The 24,228-nt window shown below is 38.8% G+C and overlaps 1 protein-coding gene across 1 annotated transcript in view; it reads left to right on the top strand.

Moving 5' to 3' along the window:
* The window catches only part of REV3L (REV3 like, DNA directed polymerase zeta catalytic subunit), a 214,154-nt gene that overhangs the window by 135,875 nt on the left and 54,051 nt on the right, over positions 1-24,228 (top strand). The window contains exons 14-19 of the mRNA XM_067546605.1: positions 261-1,234; positions 1,861-1,943; positions 3,079-3,204; positions 8,266-8,458; positions 10,821-10,932; positions 22,348-22,463. Of these exons, the coding sequence (XP_067402706.1) occupies positions 261-1,234; positions 1,861-1,943; positions 3,079-3,204; positions 8,266-8,458; positions 10,821-10,932; positions 22,348-22,463 (1,604 nt within the window). The remainder of the gene's footprint in view (positions 1-260; positions 1,235-1,860; positions 1,944-3,078; positions 3,205-8,265; positions 8,459-10,820; positions 10,933-22,347; positions 22,464-24,228) is intronic.

Below are 24,228 nucleotides of genomic sequence, written 5' to 3'. Positions count from 1 at the left end.
GTGATTTCTTTTGCTGATTCAGGAGAGTGTTTGACAGACTCTGGACTGAACTGCATCACTCCTCTGTTAAAAAGTTGATCATTGTCAGAGGATATGTAATGTGGACGATAAAAGGTAAAGCAAGTACCATTTGGGAAGGGATTCTTGGGGCACCAAGGATTCAGAGACTCCTATCCCTCCACTAGAAGGAAAGAAAGTAGTTAATCTCAGTAGAGTTCCAATTTAGGGCATAATAATAATTTAAAATACTCTCTTTACAGGGAGATTGGAGGACGGCTTCTCACAGTAGCAACTAGACTTCCAAATGATCTGGCTGAATTTGAGGGAGATTTCTCATTGGAAGGACTACGGCTCTGGAAGACTGCATTTTCAGCAATGACACAAAGTCCTAGATCAGGGTCACCTCCACGTAATTGTCGTTCTATTGCTGGCAAAGGAGAAAATAATAGCCATAAAACTAGTGAAGATAAAAAAATAGTCATCATGCCTTGTAAATGCGCACCAAGTCGCCAACAGATTCAGACGTGGCTTCATGCCAAAGAAGAGTATGAGCATGTCAAGAAGTTGTCGAAGGAGCAGCCTGTTGATACGGAAAAAATAGCTGAGAATTTCAGATCCATAACATTACCTGAAGATCAGCCTACTGAAATGGTAAAAGCAGCTAAGAATTTCAGTTTACCTAGCCTGCAAGATAACAGACCTATTGTGCCTAAAAAAGACGCTCCTGTTTCACAGGCAGATCCTACACCGACACAGACCAAGGAAACTTGTGATAAATGTATTAATACTGTACAGATTTCTACAAATACCATAGAACCCAGTAAAACTCCACCTGAAAGCAGGACACTGCTGCTTGCTTCTTCAGCAATAGAACCTGATCAAGAAGAAGAGGAGGAGGATTATTATGTCAATTATAGTTCACCAGATTCTCCAGTGCTTCCTCCCTGGCAACAAGCAGCATCCCCAGATTCCAAACAGTCTAGTTTAGAAGATGCAGACTGGAGGAATCAGAACATACTTTCGTCTCCAGTGGAAGAAAATGACGCAACATGCAGCGAGAGTGTACAGAAACATGACAAAGATGAAGGTCGGGCATCCTTCAGCACATCTCCACTTCTGGTTAGAGAAGGAGCTGGAAATTCTGAATCTGTTTGCCTTCATAGCACACCCATTGTACAGAGAAAATGTCAAGAAAGAATAGCTGAAGCACTTGATTTTACTCCTTTATCTACAGGTAAATTTATTAATGAAGGCAGGTGCAACAAGAAGAGATACAAAAACATTTCCTGCGAATAATAGGAAAAGAGATTAATATACTTTGAAATAATAGAAAAATAACCATCTCTCTACAGGAAGGGCAATTTAAACATGTTTTTATTTTTGAAAAGAATATATTTCACAAGTGTTTATCCAGTTAAAGTAATTATTCAATTATGAATTAAGATTTGCATGTCAAAACACCTTAAAAAGTGTGGTAGTGTGGCTAGAATATGAATTCTAAAGTGATGGTTAAATATGAACAACATAATTGAAATTAAATGTAGGCTATTTTTGAGTCATTGTCTATAGTTAAATCACTGGCATGTGTCACACACATGGTTATTTTGAAATTAGAGTATAAATATTAAATATCTTAAATTTTAAGACTGTCCAAGATAATGGTGTGTTTTTGTCTTATTATTCAGTGCCATATATTCTGTAAAAGGCACACTATGCTATCAGAGCTGTTCTTTGGACTGGAGGTGATCAGTTTGTGCGTATTATATCAGATACATTTTCTGTTTCCTGGTAGATAGTTAAGTTTCATGAGAATATTTGGGGGAACCTAAATAGTTTTTCATTTGTTGTATGTTTTTACAGAACCAAAGATGCAGAAATTGAGTCATAGGAGAGGAAGTAACTCTGATGCTCTTCGAAGAGTACTTTTAGCAACACAAGTGAAGGTAAATAAGAATTGTAAACAAAGTTTCTTGTTTATTAGGTTACATTTAAATGCCCTTTCAAGTTCAGAAGCAAAAATAGTCCATTTGTTAAGTTAAACAAGTGCCTTTGTCTCATTTGTACTTATATTTTAACCCTTTGTTGAATTTGTTGAGTCTGTGATAAATTGTCTATTTTCTGTGGGCTTTTGTTTTGTTTTTGCTGTTGTGATCTGGGAAATATTTGTTATCTATGCCTGTGCATGTGTAATAAACGCATGCAATAGACGAAGTAATGATGATAACAAAATGAGAATTATAAGGATACAAATACAAAGGGAAAAAATGAGAGCAAAGCATTAAGATATGTATTGTGATCACAAACAACCAAGAGATGGAATTCTATAGTATCTAAATAGATGCATCTAGATGTATCTATTATATAGAACTGATCAACCCAACACAAAAGTGACTATTTCATTGCTCAGTTGAAGTACCACATATTGACCAGAATTTCTTTTGTAATGCACTTTTGCATGGCTTTGAAACCTTCTGAAGGTTGAAATTGAAGAGGCACTTGCAATTTCATTAAAATTAAACCAAAAAGGGAATTGGATACAACAGTTGGTTTCCTATTGGAAATTGAACCAAGAAGATAAGATAAGAGCTCGTCTACATAACAAGTTAATGCACTCAAGCTGATGCGCTGTAGAGTCACAGCCTGGCTTACCACACACTAAGGGTATGTATACACAGCAAAAAAAACCCAAAAAAAACGGTGGCAGCAAGTCTCAGAGCCCAGGTCAACTGACTAGGCTTGTGCCATAGGGCTAAAAATAGCCATTTAGACATTAGGCAGGGTCTCAGAACCTGGGTTCCAGCCCAAACATCTACTTAGCTTTCTTTAGCCCTAGAGTGCAAGCCCAAGTCAGTTTACTCAGGCTCTGAGACTTGTTGCTGCAAGGGTATTTTTTTGCTGTGTAGACGAACCCTTAACTCATCATATAGACAAGGCCTAAGTGAAGCTTCCTTATAATTGTTGTCGAGTAGCTTTTATTTTTAGGTTATTAAATATGAAAACAGTAATCTGAAGAATGAAGAAAATCTATAAATTAATATATTTATTTATCTTTTTTGCTGCATATGTTTCTTTCAATAGAATCAGTTTGCTGCCCTCAGTGCCCCAAAGAAAGAAACTTCTCAGATTGAAGGACCATCTTTAAACAACTCTTACGGTTTTAAAGTCAGTGTGCAAAATCTGCAGGAAGCAAAAGCATTACATGAGGTAACTTGCTACAACACCAAAGATGAATTGCTTTATTTATGCTTGATAATTTTATTTAAAGGGGGCAGAGTTTGAAGGGAGAAATATTGTTGAATTCTATCCTTGTTAATCAGGGGTTGGTATTTTTAATTTTTAATAAAGTTTCTGTAGTAACTTTTGTCTGAGGATCTTAAAGTTCTTTCCTTCTAACAGCATTGAATTTAAGTCTCACAACACCTATTTTGGCAAAGTAAGTAGTATTCCCATTTTACAATAGAGGAAACAAAAGCATAGATGTTTAAAGGGCTTCTATTAACTTGAAATTTAGTCAGGTTTTAAAAAGCGAATTAAAAGTAGTTTTAGATACTGCAAACACCCCTAAACCCTCACTGATTTTGAGAGTTTTAATATTTTTTAAACTGTTTTTCTCTTATCCATTGTTTTCTGAAAGACGCACAGAAAAACAAGAAGATTGATTGACTAACAGAAAATACACAAAGTACTATCAAATGTACAAAGTAAACAAACTGAAAAGACAATAAAGATAATAGTTTAATCTATTAGTTATAATAATCTTAGGTGTTACTTGTGACAACAGAAAACAAAAAATTCAGAAGTGTTTTTTTGAGGTTTTTTTTTTTTTAAGTTAACGCTCTCCCTTTTATGACTAGTCCAAGATTACAAAGTATGGCAGTTGCAGAAGCAAGAATACAACACCACTAGCTTGACTCTCAGTACGTTCTGTTAACTGCTCCTCTGTTGAATTTTTATTTTTGGTATTGCCCTTACTTAAAAGGAAAGGGTAAAGATCCCTATTCAACATAGCATGTAAACACATACTTACAGAGGTGGTGGAAGCTTACTTTGATTGGGGGCATGGAGGCATAGGAGGGGAGTGGGGTATGTGTACTGTGCATGGGGAGTGAAGGGAGCAACGGAAACTTGCATGGATGAGATGGAGGGGAACAGTTCCAGACTGGGGATGTGGGTCCTAGTTGTATGTTTATCTCTTGCCAGCTGCAGGGGTAGCTGCTCCAGGACCTGACCTAATCACCTCAGTTCCTGCCTGTTACCAGCCTGATCCCGGGCACTGCAGCAGCCACTCTAGCCCCTCCACATCTTGTTCTTGCTTCTGCACACCCCCATGAGTGCGTGCAGTTTACAGGGAACGTTGGTTCCCAGAATGTGTAGAAGAACAACATATGGGTCTGGAAACTTAGATCAACCCACACAATATTTTCACTGAAGGGGCACTGCCCACCCCCTCCCTGTTCCATCACCCCTTCGTACATAACTTTAAGCCAGTGTAGTTCTAACAGAGTTAAAGTGCATAAGTGTTATGGTGAAGTGGAGCCAAAATGCTTTTTGAATTATCACTTATACTGAAATATAATCACTTCTTCATCATGTCCTTCACAATAGCCTCCTCATTTACCTTCCAACTTTTCTGTGGAGATTTTGCTGGGCTCTACCTTTGGTCCCCTTCTCTTCTCACTCACCACAGTATCTCAGGGTAATCTCTTCTCTAAACACAACTTCAACTACCAGCTATATGCAGATGGCTCACAGATCTTTCTCTACTCCAGATCTGTCTCCTGTCCAAACTAAGATCTCGGTGTGTCTCACATCTCCTCATGGATGTCTAGCCATCAGTTCAAGCTCAACATAGAGCCTCTTTATCTTCCCTGCCAAGTCCTCCCCGCTCCCTCCTTTCTTGATGACTGAGGACAACACCACCATTCTGCCTCTCACGCAGGCCTATAAACCTAGGTGTTATCTTCAACTTGGACCTCTCTCTAGGTCCTCACGTTCAGGCTGTGTCTAACTCTTGTTGATTCTTTCTGCATAACATCTCCAAGTTACAGCCTTTCCTCTCTATCCACAAAGCTAAAACTTTCATTCAGACTCTCGTCTTGCATCTTGATTACTGCAACATCCTACTGTCTGGCCTTGACAAATGCAGACTTGCTCTGCTCTTATCCATTCAGAATGCTGCTGCAAAGATCATTTTCCTAGCTTGTCAGTTTGACCATGTCATCCCTCTCATTGTAGTCCTTCTCTGCCCCCTCCATCCATCACATCAGACATAAGCTGCTTGTATTCACTTTCACGGGCCTTCATGATCAATCACTATCCTACCTATCATCTTCCATTTGCTCTTGAGTTTTCGACACTTGCCTCTGATTAGCCCATTGATGCCAGCCTCCATCACAGACTTACTCAATTTTCAAACAAGCACTTTTGCATTTTCTCCCATGCTGCCACTCACGCTTGGGAGGCACTCCCCTGCAAACATCTACAAAACTATCCTATTATCTACCTTCAAATTCCTCGTCTGATCTCCCCTTTACCATCATTCTTTCAAAAAAAACTTCTTAGCACATAGGCCACTGGTGTGTAGAGACCATTTCCTACTGTGCTGACTCCTTGTACTTCCCCATCTGTTTGTATCTATCTGTTGTCTCTTGTCTTATGCTTAGTTTGCAAGCTCCTTGGGGCAGGGACTGTCTCTTTGTTATGTTTGTAAGTGCCTAGTACAGTGCGCTCCTGATCCATGACTAAAGCTCTTCTGTTTGTATGATTACAAGTGTGACAATTAAAATATAGCTTGATAGTATTTGAAAAATAATCATACACAATCCAAAACAATATCCTAATAGTTTAAAAATATTGTATTCAATATTTAACTGCAGCTTCCAAAATGGCTGGTTACTTTAGGAAATTTTTAATGAGTGAATTAAAAGCTCACAAAAGTGAGGAGCTAATAATGGCTGCTTCATTTTTAGTCTAAAAAAGTTTTGAAGATTAATATACCCTTAAAAAGTTGTGTCAAAATTAAACTATTGCTCCCTATTAACGATTTAGAGACCCTGATAGAGGGACACTTAACCCTTAAAAATTCCTCCTTTCATCATGCTCTAGTTCAATAAGAAGTTATGAGAATAATGCAGAAATTACAGGGTAAAATTCTGTGGCCCGTGTTATACAAAATGTCAGACTAGATTATGATAATAGGCCATTCTGGCCTTAAAACTTATGAATACATGAGGAGTAACTTGCTATTTTATATATAACTTCTCCTGATGATTTTGAGCCACTAGGAATCTGCTGAAAACTGGTAAATTCTGTGGAAACTTTTAGAAAATGTTCAGTCTTGTCATGAAGATCTTCACCAATAGAGCTTCTAAACTCCCTATAATGATCTTCTGTTTTCTGTTCTCTTTAACCCCATGATGAGTTTTAAACAAGAACAAAAAATCAAATATTCTGTTGTTTGCACCTTCAGATCATGCAGTCTTATTTTGATGGGAATATCCTTTGAAATTTGCCAAACAATAGATAGAACACATTTGGTGGTTTGCTCTAATTATCTATTTAGGCTAAACTTGACATTTAAATTGTCCTTACGCAGAAAGACAGAACTGTTTTATTTCAAATTTGGAAGGATAACAACCAGAAGGGCTAGATACTTAGTACTGCAGAAAAAGTATTACCAAAAAACTCAATAATCCATTTTGATTCAGTAAGTTGTTTAACTTTCTTACTGAAAGAGCCCAGTACTTCTAGTTTGTTGACTAATGGTGCATGAGGCAGGACTCAGGAAGTAGCAAGAACAGTATAGTATGTTTACTGAGCAGTATAGTATGCTGTCCTGATGACTGGTAGAACCACACTCAGTTTCATCTTAATTTTAGCTTTCACTTTTACAGATTAAGCTGATTTCTCAGGTATGGAAGAAAATATTCCAACTGTCCTGTTTTCCTGAGTCTTCTGACAGACTGATAGTGTAGCTGTATGACTTAGTCCAGGTTTATATATAGTGCCATGCCTGTAACCATTATTATCTGAGTGCTAAGAAGTATGACCTGATGCATTAATTTCAAAGGCATTGAGAAAAGAGAGGAAGAGCTGTGGTTGGAGCTTCTCCCTTTCCCATCCACCTTTGCTAGTTCCCTCTCTATCACCCACAAGTATGCACCAGTCGTGTCCAATACTTTGATGCTTCCTTGTGCTTATCTTCACATACCTGCTAGATTCACTTCACCCACAGTCCTCCGATTCTTCTATACCAGTTTTTTACACCGCAAACTGACTTCTGTACTACTTGAAATGACCTTCCTTTATAAAACAAAGGAGTACTACCTATGCTTTCTCATACTCTTCCCCATAGGGGCACTCCGTGTGTAACAAGGAAGGGGAATCTGTGAGTCTTTTGGATGCTGACTATTGTGCACTGTAGAAAAAAAGAACAAACATTTTTTTTCTTCCTTAAAATGTCTAAGCATTTTCTTTTTAAGAGCTAGATTCCCTCCTATATGGGATAACTAAGGAATTTATTAACAAATACCCACATTTCTTTTTTCAAAATTCTGCAGAGAAAATAGAAAATACCAAAAATACATAGAGTAACCCTAAATCCATGTTATAGTATAGAATTACCAAATCTTGTAGGTCATTAATCCAGCTAACTGGAAGGATGATCTTGTGGTCCTGGGCGTTTTGTTAAAACTCTCTCTCAACTTCTCTTTGATTTTTCCTAATCATTTAATTTCTCTGTGCTTGTTTCCCCATCCGTAGTAAATGGAGCCGAAATGGTGCTTTACTGCACACAAGTGTTGAGGCTAAATTCAATATTTGTAAAGCAGTTTGTGATTCTCTGATGGAAAATGGCATGGAAGTGAAAAGCGTTATAATTTAATATTATTGATTATCTATCTTTCATGTTTTTGATGTTGCTATTTGAAATGTCTATTCAAGACTTAAAGGACCGGGAGACAGTACCCATTAGAAAACAAACATTCAATATTTAATAATTATTACAAGTTAATTTATTTAAAAATACCATTGTCTATGAGTAACCTTGCACAAAAACAATTAATATTTTTTTAAAACATTCTAAAAATGTAGGTTTTGTCAGCTGTATTTTCACCTGTGATGTGTAAGTAGTTTATATAAATATAATGGGCCCTTGTTTGTAATGATTTCATTTGTATCAATAATCTGCTTCTTTTAAAGCTGTGTGAAACTTAATTATTTGAAGAAAGCCACAAAATATATACTTGTACATATTTTTTGATGTAGGTCCAAAACCTTACACTCATCAGTATGGAGTTACATGCTCGAACTAGAAGAGACTTGGAGCCAGACCCTGAATTTGATCCTATCTGTGCTTTATTCTTCTGCATCTCATCTGACACTGCACTGCCAAATACTGATAAAAGAGAAATCACTGGTGCTATAGTGATTGATAAAGACAGAACAAGCTCAAGCCAAGGTTCTTATTTCTTTTTTTTCCTTAGAGTACTTTACCAAAATCTGTTTCGTAAAAATCAAGCATTAGCAAGCAATGATCAAGTATGGTTCTATAGTGTTGTTTTAACTCATTTAATTTCCTCTTGTGACTGTTGGCTGAAAGGCCATATTAGGCATAGGTAGAGCTTTCCTGCTTATATCTTCCTATGAACTATCGCATGGGTTGTAAACCACAGACATGATACATGTATGCAGTAGATCTATGTTTGTGTGCTCATGAGCAAGCTCCTGCAGTGTTCTAGAGGTGTAAAGAGGAAAATTTGCCTTAGTCTCCTGTTCAAATTGCTGGCTAGCTACAAATAGAAAATGTTAAATCAAGACAGTATGTTCAATATTTTACTTAAGGGTTATATTTGTGGTTTTATCTGATCCTTTCTGGATCTAAACAGGGGCCCTTATTGTATTGTACCTTTTTGGCTTTGTTTAGACCAGTGATACTCAACCTGTGGCTCTAGAGCCGGATGTGGCTCTTCATGGCCCTACAGGCGGCTTTCGCAATGTAGGCATCTGATCGGCGCTCCACTCTATCAGGCAGCACGGGGAGCACTGAGCAAATGGACCAGCAGTGTGGGAGTCGCTGAAGTTCCCCCTTCCATAGGGGGAAAGAAAAGGAGCTGCTGGGATCCCCCCACAGGTAAGAGTAGAGATCACCTCCCACCCAGCAGCCGGGGGGCAGAATGGGGAAAGACCCCCTACTCCTTCTTCCCAGCAGCCAGGAGGGGATGGAGAGAGAGAGAGAAAGAGAGTGTGCTGCTGGGAGAGGGGATGATGTGTCATGTCATGATGTGTCAATATATGATGATGATGTGATACTGCATCATCATCAGACATTGAGGAAACATCATGACACAAAAATCACCATGTCAGTACTTGATTTTAAGGTGATCTGCAACTCCATTTAATGATGAAGTGGCTCTCCAGCTGTTAAAGGTTGAGTACCACTGGTTTAGACTATTTAAAAAATGTCCCGTTTCTTTTCAGATTTAGACTGGGGAATTAAAAAAAAAAAGTGGCATTATAAATGTATATTAAACCACAAAATACTGTCTAACAATAAAAAGTGTGGCATAAAATCTACCCCCGTATCCCCCCCCCCCCCCCCCTCCCACAAAAAAAAAAAAAAAGAAAGAAAGAAATTTAATATTAAGGCAACAGTTCCGTCCTTCACCTGCTTCTTTGTCAAGGTATTGCAGGAATTTTATGGGTTTAGGTGAAGTCCCTAATATTACTTTTAATGTAGCTTGTTCTGGTATTTGTTTCTTTATTAGTATTTTTTAATTAACTCCTTTATTGTACTGAGTAAGAGTTGTCGTGAGAGGCTGTTATTGCTCCTTAGGAACTGCTCTGAAAAATTATGAAGAAAACGCTCTGTGAATAAGACTGGTAGTATGTTTAAAAATCAGACATATTAATCTGCAGAATTTATTTAGTGATAAAATGAGATAGTTCATTTAAATGTTGTGATGATCTTTCTTCCTTTTATTGGTAAGTGCTCTCACTGTTTTCTTAGTGAAGAGCTTGTTGAGCTCCTTGAGACTGAGCTGCACATTATTTTACATTATTGCATTTTAAGTAACAGCCTGTATTTGTAATTAATTCTGAAAACACAGAATTTTTTTTGAGCTGATGTGGTCTAATGTATTCATCTTGTATGAAGCCTCTTTTAAAACTCCAATTAATTGGCTTAATCAGAGATGTTATGATCTGTTATGTAAGGGAATTTTGAAGACACAATTGTTGATCTGCTCCATTACACTTGCTCTCTAATTGGTTATTTTTATTTCCTAGAGTCAGAGGTTTTTGGTGTTTTAAAAAGTGTACTATGTTGTATAGGGCTTTTTATATTCAAAGCACTTTGCAAACGACTAGTCTAAACAAGTGTAATGTAGTTAATTAAAATAGATATTTTGTGTGAATATAGAACATAAGCTGTAGTACAGTTCTTTAACATTTTTCTTCATGTATAGTTCTCTCTCTTATGTTAGCCATTGTGGATATGAAATGCTGATATATTTTCCTTGTGTCCAATTTGTTTATCTTTGGGGATTTCTAGAAAATTCTTGCAGTGGAACAATGTGCAAAGTGAAAACAAGGAATTCTTGTGTCTAAAAGCCACCTTTCAGAACATATATTATCCAGAAAAGAATTAATTATATTAGTAATTTTTAATTTATATTGAGACAGATATGAATGTACTTTGTAGAGACAGAAATTATTTTCTCTGTTCAAAGAATTTGAGTTGTATGTTTTATTTGAAAGGATAAAAGAGACTGGAGTTGTGGAGTTTGTCCTAATAATTAATGATTATTTTACTTGTTTTCTAGGTAGCAGAGACCAGGCCCCTTTGCTCACAAGATCTGGAGTTACAGGACTAGATGTCACTTATGCTGCTGATGAGAAAGCTCTTTTCCAGGAAATAGTGAATATTGTAAAAAGGTAGCATATCTTTGTGTTCTGCTTTTATTTTTCAGGCATGGTACAGCAGATTTAATTCTTTCAGCCCCTGCCAGTCTCTCAGATATTGATTGTTATTGTTTTTCCCTAAAGGCTCATTTCTAGAATGGACAAGCATGGTGGTCTTCTGAATAAAAACATCTGTTTTTCCTTTCCTCTTATATCAGGCATATTAAGATCCTCTTAGTCCATTGAGTTAAAGCACCCACCCTAAACTCCCCTATCAATAATCTTGTAAATTTATAACCTTTCCACTTAATCCCGGAATCCAGTATACACATTTCAGTCTTGAACTCTCAAAATGTTAGATGCTACGATGATAACTATAGAAAACCCTAAAATAGGAAGAAGTTTTTATAGGTTCTTTGTGGCAAAATATATTTCACACAGAATCTTATATGGGCAGATGAGCATAACCCGTAGATAAAAACTAGTTTCTTTACCCATAAGGAATGGGTCTTCTCTGAATGGGAATCCCCTGCTCTATTAGGTTTGGAAAACTCCTGGGTTTTTCTCTCTTCCAAGTTTTGAAGGCCTGTTTTACAGCATCCTCTAGTGGAATAACTTTGGAACTGCAGGCACATGTCTCCGCAAGGTTCTACTGCCAAAGCTGCGAAAGTCATAGTCACAAGGAAAAATAAGCATTCTAAACCTTGAATCATCTGGCTGGAGTACATTCTCAAGACAGAATGTGTACTAGGCAGAGTACATTTGCAATTCTCTTTCTCTCCAACTAGAAAACCTCTCAGGAGAATGACATTGACCAATCCCATGAAGCCAGAATATAAAAAGAGTTGCTGAAAGCACTGAATATGGGGTGGGTTCTGACAGAGCAATGGATACCTGTTCAGAGAAGACAAAATTACAGGTAAGGAAACTCATTTTATCTCTATCTTTCTTGGAAATCTGGGAATCTACCTTGGGAAATCACTGGAAGTAGCAAGCAGTTAAAAAGACAAAGTCCCCCAAGAATTGGGAGGAAATTTAAAAAGGAAATCAAATGGCAGCATGTAAGCAACATGTCAAAGATAACAAAGCAGTTAGAAGTTTGGATGTATTCGTGATGAAGAACACCAAAGGAAGACTCAACATTGTACATCTGAAAGAATGGTTGGATGAAGAAAGGATACTGATTTTGTAGTGCTTTGTGAAGGAGTGTGCCAACAATCAGATAGCTTGCCTGGCAAATCTCTTCGTATGAGGCTCTGTCTCTTTGTCCACAATGTGCTAGTACACCTGTTGGAGTCAGCAACTTATCCTCAGAAATTGGTTTAGGTAACTTGTGTCCCTGGAAGATGACAGACTTAATCCGTATATATATATAGAGAGAGAACTTCGATGCCTTACAGTATTCTTCTTAGTCGCACCTTCCCCCATATAATACCAACAGGGTATCAAATTTCCTGTTGTATAGTTCTGTGCAAATAGAATTTTACCATTTAGACGCATCAACAGTGTGCCTCTGTTTTCTCTTTCAGTGTGTTTAGACTTTGGGCAAGAAGGGTATCAGAATACTGATCAGATTAAATGAAAGCCTGCGGGTTTTTTGTGCACAAAATCAGTGGCAAGCCTCAGAATTACTACTTTATTGAGAGGGGGAAGTAAAGTGCTTGAGAGGGAATTTTCTTGCTGAAGTGATCCCTGAAAGGAAGGCGAACTAAGATTAGCAGACAGAAGTTTCCCTTGCGGCTCAAAAGGAGCTTTAATGAGAACACTTAGTACTGGGAAAAAATTCAAAATGTCTTTTGTTGCCAGTGTTAGTGGGTTTTCCCACTTAGTGCACCACAGACACCAGGTTCTCCTGTTGACCTGGTAAGACTAACTGATGAAGGATTTCCTGGATTTGAGGCAGAAATCAACCAGACTGTATTCTAGAACACATTACTCTTCAGGATCCATGGAGCAGCTCTCAAAGATTCAAAATCTTTGTGCATCAGAAGGCCTTTATAAATTAATTTCTGAGAAGCTGAGAAAGTCCCTGGCTGGCATACTGACATTTGCATCAATCTGGGGAACCAGAGGTGTTTTGGACCAAAATGGAATAATCAGTATGACTGCAGCTTTCTTCTCATTGGTCTAACTGGCTAACTCTGCAGACCTGACAACAGAAATGACAGCACATCTGTTCAGTAGGTTTGTGGAGTGCCACTGCCTGGAACAAATTTTATTAACTTCCTGGTGGATTGGACGGCCAATAAATCTACTTGTGGGAGGAACCATTTCCAAGCAATCAAAGAGTTACTAGTTTATTTCCCATCTCTCAGGTTGATCTCACTCCATATGTATGTGACAGATCAGATGTTCTCAGGTGCAGTAGAATCTTCCAGACCTCTGTTTAGGATTTTGCTTCTTGTTCTGCTTTGGCAATTGAGAATGAGCCACAGTGGCTTTGTTACTTTCCATGTGGTTGGTTATGAACTCTGGAAGAACTTGTCAAAGAAAGCTGACTGTTGCATTCCCCATTGTTTGCAGATCCATGGCATTGGTGCCAGGCTGGGACTCAAGTGTGGGGACAAGACCATTTGCTTTCTGTTTTATGCAAACCTATATGAGATTCCCATCTTAACAATCTATTGTTCATCATACAGATTGCTGTTGGATCTGCTAGTAGTTTTCCCTTAACAAATGACCAAAGGATCTCTAGCAAGAGAGAGAGCTCAGCATCTGTTGGTTGGGACTGACAGCAGATCCATTTAATGAATTTTGATAGTTCTATTACCTGATCAGAAAATTGTGGAGGAGGAGCATCACCCAGAAGACTAGCTGGAGGCATTAGTATGTTGAAACCTACAGAGTGCAGAACAATAAATCAGTGAGGTCCTAACTTTTGTTAGTTTTTTTCCTTCAGACAACATCACTAGTCCAACATCAGTTTTGAAAAGTGGTCTCCAGAATTAAGTGCTCTTGTGATGGAATTGGGGCATTCTTTTAGATTCATCTCCAGTTTTGCTCCAGAAAGTTCAGCAAGAGTAGTGAGCTAAAACCTCATACAATTGTATCTACAAAAATCGTGGTAGATCTGAATTACCCTCATCACAGATTGACCACCAAGATAACCATCAGTTTGGTATATGCCTGTGGAGCAGATGAAAGGCTGAAAGACATTGTCTTGAATTGATAATGATTGTCCCTGATGGTAAAGCATTGACATTTTTCAATGATGGAGCATATTGACATGTGAAGATAAGCCTCTCGAGGAGGCCTATGGTGCTTAAGAAATCTTGGGTGTTTCTCTTGACTCGTAAAGCACAAGTGTTTCTATGCTGAAAACTTCCAGATATTTTGAATACCCCCAAAGAAGTTGGAGTATAAACCAAAGCCTCTTCTATTAGAACTGGAATAATTATGCCAAAGGAGCAAGGTTTTGAGATACTATCAAGTATCCCTTTGGTTTTCACAAGGTCTTGGCAAAGGAAATGATAGAAAAATTAATGGTGCTTGAAAGTTATTGAGATCTTTTCTCATAATACTGAGAGCCTGTCTGTCTGAAATGAAATCAGCGTATGTTGCAGATAATTTCTTGAACCTTCTGCCAAGGGGAAGGCAAACGTGAGTTGGCAGGTCTTCATTGTCGTGGAGGGGATCCTCTCTGGCATAATGCCCTCTTATTAGTTCCTGGCCTTGATGGAACACTGTAGGTAAAAGCATTGACAGTTCTGGTATTACTGAAAGCCGTGACCAGCGGCAAAAAGAGCTAAAACACATTCTAGCATCTTGATGGGGATTGGCTAGACATAATTTTATCAAGATTTGATAAGTTTTTCAGAATTGTTTTGTAGAAACTTGAGAAGTTTCACCTCCTCAGAGGGTGCTCCTAGAATTGGTGTCCGTTATCATGAAGGAACAGGCAGCTGCAACTCAAAGATACAAAGTTACAGAAGAGTTGATTTTGGCAGAATGTTTTTATTTTTACTGCAGATTCCAGCTGGCCTGAGACTGCTGGAGTGTGATCTGTCTGAGGCAAGTAGAAGTCTCACAACTTTGGGGTATCTTAACTTTTTGTGGAGACAGCTAAAGGGAGTCACATGGGAAGAGAGAAAACCAGCAAATCCTCCTCATTCTAAAAGGTTATTGAGATATTGAATAACATGAGGTTCAGGAGGTGCAGGAAACTGTCTCTGAACAGACACATCTGGAAGGGTGCACTCTCAAAGGAACTGGAGAATATACTTTAGTGGGAGTGAGTCAAGGAAAAGCACAGTTACTAAGGTCCTCCTTGGTGTACTGGGAGCAGCTTTGGGGTGGGAGGGAACCTCTCTCATGGCACCCCAGATGCCCTCTCTTATCTGTCCTGTGTTGCCTGCAAAGAAGTGGAGATGATGCAAAAAACAAGGATTTGGGCTTAAAACATGCCAAGAAGCCAGATATCAGCTATAAAGCAGTCCCTCCCCAACTTTGTGCAGTCAGTGAAAATGATCTACCAGCACAGAGAGACAAGTGCAGGAATTCTAGGTTCTTCTTCGAGTCCCTATGGGTCCTCCATTATAGGTGTATCTGCGCCCCTGTGCCTCTAAACCGAGATTTTAGGTAGCAGTGTCCATTCAGCCAGCACATACGTTCTACTTTCCTAGTGGTCTGCCTCAAGGCTATCTAGCACTCTGTGGGAAACCCCCCCTCAGTTCCTTCTCTAATGCCTTTGGCTTCCAACGGAGCAAGCAGTTGTCCCTTCCTTATCTCCGTCATCAGCATAAGTAGTAGTTGTTTTTGTTTCTTTTGTCCTCCTTAATAGTTAGTTCTTCCTTTTTATCCCATTGGGATAAAAAAAGGAAGAACCTTAGTTTACGTTTCCATCCCTGTCTGGGGGAATTCCTGACCCTCCACCCCCAGAGGCATTAAGAAGACTCTCTAAGAAAAAAGAGGAAAGAAGAACTTTCCTTTTCATCCCTCACAGCTAAACGGCACTAGCTCCCCATCCTCTCCCCAGGGGCATGCCAAGCTCTTCTTCTCTCCCTCCTCCTCCTCCCCTTCCCCCCAGGCTTCAAGAGGTTCCTCTCCTGCAAACAGTCGATTCCTGTAATGGACAAACACTCACTGTGTCTGGTGTTTGGAGAATCCCATATCCCTCAGAAGTACTCCCTCTGCCACCAGCCAAAGCTGAAGTCTTGCAAGAACCAGGAGCTGAAGTTAAAACTCCTCTTATGGAGAAGGCACTTCAGCCTCCAGGGAACTCCAGTGCCAACTCTGGATCATCCCGAGTCTTCAACTTCAAAGGGGGTGGAGTAACGGAAAAGACCATCAGAAATTTGTTAGTCTTTAAGGTGCTACAGGACTCTCATTGTTTTTGCTGTATACAGACTAACACGGCTATCCCTCTGGAACTTTTCCTCTTCTTTGGAGTTGCTGTTGGGACAGCTCAACTTCTTCTGATACGGCTGGGGATCTGCTGTTAAGCTAAAGCTAAAACGTGTCCCACTCTGATAGACCCTCTTTCTATCAAATGGAGGCTAGTCTGCAGGGAGAGGGAGAAAACTGGAAAAGTGTATCTGAAAAGAACTAAGAGAATCTGTCTAAGAACCCAAAAGTAGAAGACAGGAGAGAGCTGTGCCCTGCAGTTCAATAGGCCAACCACTAGAGGATGCTCTAAAGCAGGCTTCTGGAGAAGACAGGGAAGGTTAAAATTGCAAGACATTTTGCCTCAGTGACTTGAAAAAGATGGAAAATTCAACAGTTCACCAGGCCTGATGGAGCAGTGGATTCCCACAAAAGATAAATTAATATTATGGGCCTCTTTCTTTTACGTTTAAGTCAAATCCTGCCCTTCTAGTGCAGGTTGAGAGTTGCCTAAAAACAATGAAAAAGGTGCTGTTCTGCTGCACAGATGGGGAAGAACACAATTTGGGGAGTTTACACAGGAATGCCTACTCATCTGCATGACACAGAGCTAGGGGAATCAGGAATAGGAGGATCATGGACAGAGTCAGTGGATTCACTGCTGCATCGTCCATCAGCCATTTGCCTCTTCCTCCTTCCCCTTCTGTCCCCTGGATTAAAAATGCAGGGAATGGCTTCTGAGGGAAGATATGAAATATAATATAGCAGGATATAAGATAACATAATCTCCTTGAAGACTTACGGGAAAGTCTAAATTGGAGCAGGTTTTGCCATAATAAACAATAATTTTTAGCACTTAAATCTCGTAGATAGTGGTTTTACATACATAAACATTGAATTAACCAAATTTTCATATTAAACATATCATATTATATTTGTTTGTCATAAGGGTCTTAGCACCATTTCTGGAGTCAAGAAAATTTAACATCAAGTTGCAAGGAGGAAAAATTCCCTGTATCTGCCTTAAAATAATCTTCACAAAAATAACTTTTCCTGGGTCAGTAACATTTTCTTCTTCTGTGGAGTTGTCTTCTAAGAATCTTCTCTTACGTTCCAGTACCAGCTCTATAGGTTTTGTTGCCCAAGGAAAACTGGAAAAATCTCCCCAGAGCTTTGTTATGCAATTACTGTCCACTCAACATTTTGCTGCCCTAGACAACTGCCTCTTTTGTCTGTATTGTAGGTATGGCCTGCAAGCTTTCCTCCATTGGCCTTATTTTCAGCTGGAGGAAAATGAGCAGTGAGGAAAAACTCACACTAGAAAAGAAAAGAAGAAACAATGTACTTAAATAAAAATAAATGTTTATTACAGAATGTGAAGGAAGAGGAGATGACATAGCAGCAAAATTAGTACGGAGTGACACTCTGTCTAGAGAGGAAAATGATATTTCTTGTCTCTACAGCAAGGATGATTGGATGTACTAATATTGCATGTTTAAATCTTGCCAGTAAAAATGCTATTTTCCATCTCTGCAGAAAGGTTGGCAATGGCATGCAAGATAGTTTTGATGCCCACCCTTTTATTTTTGCCAATGGTACCAGCCAAAAGGTACACTGTACTGTCCTACCTCAGACTATGTAGCCTGCACTGGGCCTACCATTTCACTCACTTTTTTCCCTGCTAACAACTTTCACTACTAGAACTTGTTAGTTTCTAGCAGGTGCAAACACTGGCCCGAATACTGTTTCTCTTAATAAGATTGCTTGACTAGTGAAGAAGACAGTGTGGGCTTTTTGAGAACTGAATTTACAAGACAAAATAAACCTCTGTGGGGGTAGCATGAAGCTTTTTCTCAGTTGTTTTCTTTGTAAATGTGATGAGAGAAATTTTCTTCAGCTTCATAACCAGCATTTTTATCTCTATTAGTAATCAAAAGAATTGTTTGACTGCTTTCCCAAAGAAAAGTAGGTAGGGATGCCTCTTTTGGAGAAAGGAATTTTCTATTCCCAGGGAATGGTTAAAATGCAGTGAATATGAGGTTGACAGAGTTGCAACATATATTGTGCTAGACTACTAAAATATCTATTCTGATTTAAAAACTCGTAAATCTCTCAATCATAATCTGCCAGCCATGAAACTATGGTGTTGACTGTACTGTACACACAATCTCTTGAAAGGTAAACAGAATCTAAACTCTTGTCTGGCACAAGTAAAGACGAGTATATCATAATTCCACAAATTGTTCACAAACTGTTCAGTTCTGTTAGTGATGTAAAAAATCTTTCTACCACTTAAGCTGTGTAGGCAAAAAAAAATATTTGATTGATAGATAACAGATCCATTGTCATTCCATCTCTTTCTACACTAGAAGTATTGCTGAAGAAGGAAAGATGGTAGTGATGTGTGCAGCTAGGTTATCTAACACTTTCCATTATAGAGGATTCTGGTGACCTTTTCTTTGAGAAGCTCACTCCTCAACTGTTTGCAGCAAATCTTTGATATTTGGGAGGGAGAACACTCAGTCTCTTCTTTCTCCCATTAAATACCATTGAGCTATTACTGAGATATAAACTGTTTAAAAGTCAGCCTTTCCCTCACCTCACTCGTATTCCTCAGGAAAATGTTGGCACCTGCCAAAATAATATCTAATATAAGCATTCTAAAGCAGAGCTACAGCATCAGCAGCAACAAACACTGTACTCCTGGGAGCTGCCAGCACAATTGTAGCAGGGGGAGGGAAAGGGCTAGCACCTTTAAACTCTCCCAAGACTCAGCACTTGGCCCCAGTGGCCTATGTCCCTTTCTGGGGACACCACGTGGAGCAGGAGATCTCTCCCCACTCCTGGCTGGAAGAAGAGAGAGAGGCTGGGCTGAGCTCTCCCCTCACCACCCACCCCCAGCACCCAGCAACCTATTTCCCCTTTGGGGTAACAGCCTTTTCCTGCTGCATGTTAAGGTACATATTCCTATAGCTCAGGTGATGATAGCTGGGCATGCTGGAGTGCTGAAGATTCAGCGTTCAGATAATAGAATTTGTTTTTACCTTATTCCTTTAGAAAAATACATGTAAAAATTTACTCTAAAAGATCAATATTTGGTTGCAAAGTCAAGCACTGAAAAGTTAGAAAATGCCAGATTTATGGTTACCTGGAAAACTTAATTCTACCTCCTTGTGCATATGCATTATCTATCTATATTAGGTATGACCCCCATTACTGTAGTATCTGAGCACTTCATCAATCTTTTTAACCGTCTATCCTTACAACATCCCAGTGACGAGGGGATGTGCTATCATCTGTATGAAGAACTGACTGAGAGAGATGAAGTGACTTGCCCAGGTAGAGAATCAAAACCAGGTTTCTTGAATCCCAGGCTAACAATTCAATCACTGGTCCATCCTTCCTACATCTGTTGATGATACATTATTCAGTTACTTGATCAGATTACTTTTCCCACAGTGTCTCTATATCAGTCAGTGCACGGGGTGGATGCACAATGGGGCAGAATTGAGGTCACATGAACAACAATAAATCTGGCATTTCTTAATTTTGTGTGTTTGACTTTGCAACTTACGTCTTTTAACATAGGTTTTTTTGTATGTAATATAAATGTACTTTTAAAAAACCAGCATTCATTTTTTAAAAAAATTTAATAAATTATTTTTCATAGGTGAAGGTTTCACAGTGAAATCAAGAAGTTTATTACTGTCTTATATCATATAACAACTTCCATCCTAAAGATCCCAAAGCACTGACAGCCTTAATCAGATATGCAAACAGTTCCTCAGCACTGACACATAGCAGCTGCATAACAGTGCACACAGCTTTAAACAGTTTAGCACAAAAAGTGAAGAAAAATACTGTATCCAACTGCAACAGAAAGGGAATATATACAGGGATAATATGGTGGCCCACTGGAATTTGTCTGGGCTTCTTGTCAGGAAAGTAACACTCTGACTCACGCTAGAATATAAGCTAAGGAATCTTCATTTACCACTAGTGGTGAGGAAATTGATTTATGTTTCATACTGAAGAGCCCCTGCTGCAGTTCAGTGTCTTCTAACTCCATGGTGGGTATCTTTTCCATACTGACTCAAAGGGAGGGGCAACCTCCTTGAGTCACGAACACTACTGAATGCAAAATGTAGGCATTTCTGGAAGTCTTTAATTCAACCTGCCTTTATCATAACATAAGGTGATTTTGGTGAAAGCTATTGTCCTTCCCAGTTTGGACAGTGTAACACCAGTTTTCAAATACAAAAATAAATTGCCCCCTGTCCCGTCAAGAATACCCACTAGACTGAGCAACCAATTCTCATATTGAGAAATTCCACTATTAAGGTTGTTTAGCTCCAGAATTAATGTGAAAGTAAGTCATTCTGTAAGGTTTAATTTATCATTATTTAAGATCATCAAAGAAATCTTTTTTCCAAAGCTTAGGTGGAAAATATTTACAATTTTGGAACCTTGATTGAGAATTGCGTTGCATTCTCCAAAACAATAAATGATGCTCTTTTATCATGTGATTCTGTTGCTAGAAGGAATTCCAAGCTAGCTTCATCCATTTGCTCAGCAGATGTTCCGAGTAGATTTATTTTCTTACCACTCATTGCAAGCCAAACATCACAAGCTGAAAAGAGATCAGAATGTAATCATCTTGATGTACGTTTCCTAAGTCCAGAAGCAAAGAACCTTATGGTATCAGAGACAAGTGGCAAATTGTAACTTGTTATGGTATATGAAAGAACTTGGTTTTAGTCTCAAAATGCTAAAGATCTCTGAACTGTTAGAAAATTTAAAACAAGAATAAAAACTTAGAATGTCTTAAAATCAAATCAGTGCCACCACTCTACAGGAGGAGGTCAAGGGTAACCTACATTTTACAAAAATAGTATGTACAGGATATTTCAGGTAGAACTTATATTCATTTATGTAAGAGCCCAATTTTTGGTAAAGTGATAGATGCAAAGCTAGTAGGTTCAGATGTTATCTCAGACTAGTCACTTCAAAGGGATTTGCAATACCTTTCTGAAGTATCTCACTGTTCACAATAGAAGTAGAAATGAGACTTGGCTCATGGTTCATATGAAACAAAATATTTCTATTAAAAAACAACTGTGAGGGAGTTTTAAAAAATGCCAGTAATTCTCTGTGCAAACACTGGCAGTAGACACACACACTTGGGGAATTATCTTGCTTCCGTAGTTTTATTGGATGCCTGTTTCCATATTTCAGTTTTGGCAGCTCACAGAAATTTCTCAGAATTGACCGTTGGTATCAAGCCTTCCAATGTAAAGTTTTTCCAGTAGAGATTACCTCTGATTAATTGTTATAAAATACAAGACCATAATTGTGACGTATTGGTAACTACTCAACATACAAGCACCTTTAATAGAAAAATTCAATATGTATTCTATAGAACTAGAGGTTTGGTGGAGAGGATACAGGCAGCAGTGGTTAGGAGAATTCTCTCTATCTTGCAGATGGGGAGACAGGAAAAAGAATGGTTGAGACCTGCCCAAGTTTCTACAAGAAGTCTGTAGCAGAGCCTAAAATAGAACTCTGATCTCCTGAGACCTAGTCTTGTGTTTTTAGCTGAAAAACTTTCCTTCTCTACTCTACTTTAAGAAGAGTCCAAAATTCCAGACAGATTCAGGACCAATTTCCTCTGAAGATAGCAGTATAGCAGCACTTCACCACATTAATCTGTTTATTCTATATGTCAGACTGCTCGCAACAAGTTTGTTGATGTTACTGGACCACAATTTAATTGCTAATATGTCTTGCCCCGTTAGTCAAATTTCACCTACAGTCAATAGAATATTGCATTCCAAAAACCTGGTGAGATCTGTATTTTGGTCTTTATCGTTAAAAAAAAAATTAAAGTTAGCAAATACTCTGTCAATAATATTGTTTATAATAAAATATATTTTAGTTATTAAATCTCCAAGATTTGTGTGTCTGTGTGTGTGTTCAGTGAAAGACCAGACAGACCAAGCTTTCATTGAAATCATTGGTGGCTTTGTTGGTGACTTCAGCATGAACAGGGTCAAGCAGTTGCCATACTGTTCCACAAAAAATGTATTTATATTATGAAACTTATTTTCTTTTTTTTCTCCTTTTTAGATATGACCCAGACATTTTGTTAGGATATGAAGTCCAAATGCATTCCTGGGGTTACCTCTTACAGAGGGCTGCTGCGCTAAGTGTTGATTTATGCCAGATGATCTCTCGTGTACCAGGTGGGCTATATTATAGACTATGATACAGCTCCTGCTGATTTCAGTAGGTAAATTAAAAGGTAAACACAAAACATGTTATTAATTTATTTTTTGTTTGGCGCATATCCGCTATTATGCAGGTATGTAGGTGCAACCACAGAAGTTAAGTAGTATGGGTTTTCTTCAGTGATGGTTTATTTTATTTTATTTTTTATTTTGAGGGGTTTGGGCCCAAAAGTTGGGGGGAAATTAGGAAATAGCTATGTAGATGAAGCGCCTCCTGCAAACCCCATACCATAGAAGTAAGTATGTGTGTCTGCAGTGTTCTGTTTCCTTTGTTATTTGCATGACCACCTGGCCAGGGTTCCGATTCCATCTTTGTTCCGTTCTTTTCTCCCACCCCTGTGTTCCATGTTGCCCTTCCTTTTTTTGGCCATTGCTCCTCCAACTAGTACCTACCTCTTCTGCTTCATTGAGGGGAGAGCTGGCAAGTACCCTCTGCCTCCTTCCATGTACTCCAAGTCCATGACTCTTCCTTTCCTTTCCTGTAAATTCAGCTAATAAAAGGGAAGTTGAGCTGTTCTCTCTGGTGTTGCCTATTGAGTTTGTTACTGCCTCTGCCATTTACCTTGTGAGTTTCCAATTTTAATGACTTTCTGCACTGCAAGAGAGAGCAGAGTGCTGTGCCTGCACAAAGCAGCACATTATTGGCTGCAACTGGCCTCCCCTCCCATTCCTTGCATTCCCTCTGCTAGAGGCTCAAAACTAGGGGGAGAAGATTGAGAGGAGATACTCTTCACCTCATCCTATCCACCTAAAAGTTGGGGGAGAATGCCTTTCTGTTCTCTCCCCAGTGTGTGCGCCTATGAATGCACTTGCACACAGTGGTAGCATGTATGTGGGGATTTATTCGCTACCCATAGGTTTTATCTAAGTGCCAGCTATGGAAGTACTACAGGTTTCTGCAGCTCATTATCTGGGAGCCACCGCTGATAATAGGATGCTAATTGTCTCTTTATTGTGGTTGCAGAATACATTCATGTGTTGTTAGCAGCATGGTGTGAGGCATACTGAAGAAATGTAGAGACTCAGAGCAGGTGAAAAAGACATCCCCTCCTGAGTGACACAAGTTACAGAGACATAAGCACTGTCCAAACCAACGCTATGTCAGCAGGAGATGCTCTCCCACCAACATAGCTTCCACCTTTCGCGTATAGAGTCTTCACCAAACACACTACAGCAGCGCAGCTGCCCTGCACTGATGCAGCTGTGCTGGTGTAGCACTTCTAGTGTAGACCTGTCCTGAGAGACAAGTCAAAAGAGGAGATGTTGATAAAGCCAGTGAGAGAAGCTGTGTTATCTAATCAGGCTGAGTTTGGAGAAAGCAAATAGACTTGAATAAACTCTGAGAAATGTTGATGGTTCCAGAAAAAGGTTAAAGACAATAGACTCAAAAATATTAGACACTTTCCAGCTTTGCAGGAGATCCTACATACAAGCGGACAGAAAATATTAATTACTGTTAACACTTGTATTGCCTGGATTTTATTTTACAACTGGCCAGGCAAAGGAGAATCATTGTTTTTCCTCTCTCAAAATCTGAAACAGTAAACAAGGTAAAAAGATACCATGCATTTTGATAATGTGTATGAAAGGCTTAATGTGTATGCAAGGTTTGTTAGTGCCTTGTGGGTTTTACTGATTAGGTTTTATTGATAAAGTTTGCCAATGGGGAATGGATTTTATTCATGGCACTGCTTCTGATTGAAATGACACATGCGAGAAA

The sequence above is a fragment of the Emydura macquarii genome, unplaced genomic scaffold (genome assembly GCF_026122565.2).
Source record: "Emydura macquarii macquarii isolate MOO-44397 ecotype Brisbane River unplaced genomic scaffold, CSIRO-AGI_Emac_v2 contig_1146, whole genome shotgun sequence".
Taxonomy (NCBI): domain Eukaryota; kingdom Metazoa; phylum Chordata; order Testudines; family Chelidae; genus Emydura; species Emydura macquarii.
Note: the sequence above shows the minus strand (reverse complement) of the source record. Positions and strands in the feature narration are given on the sequence as shown.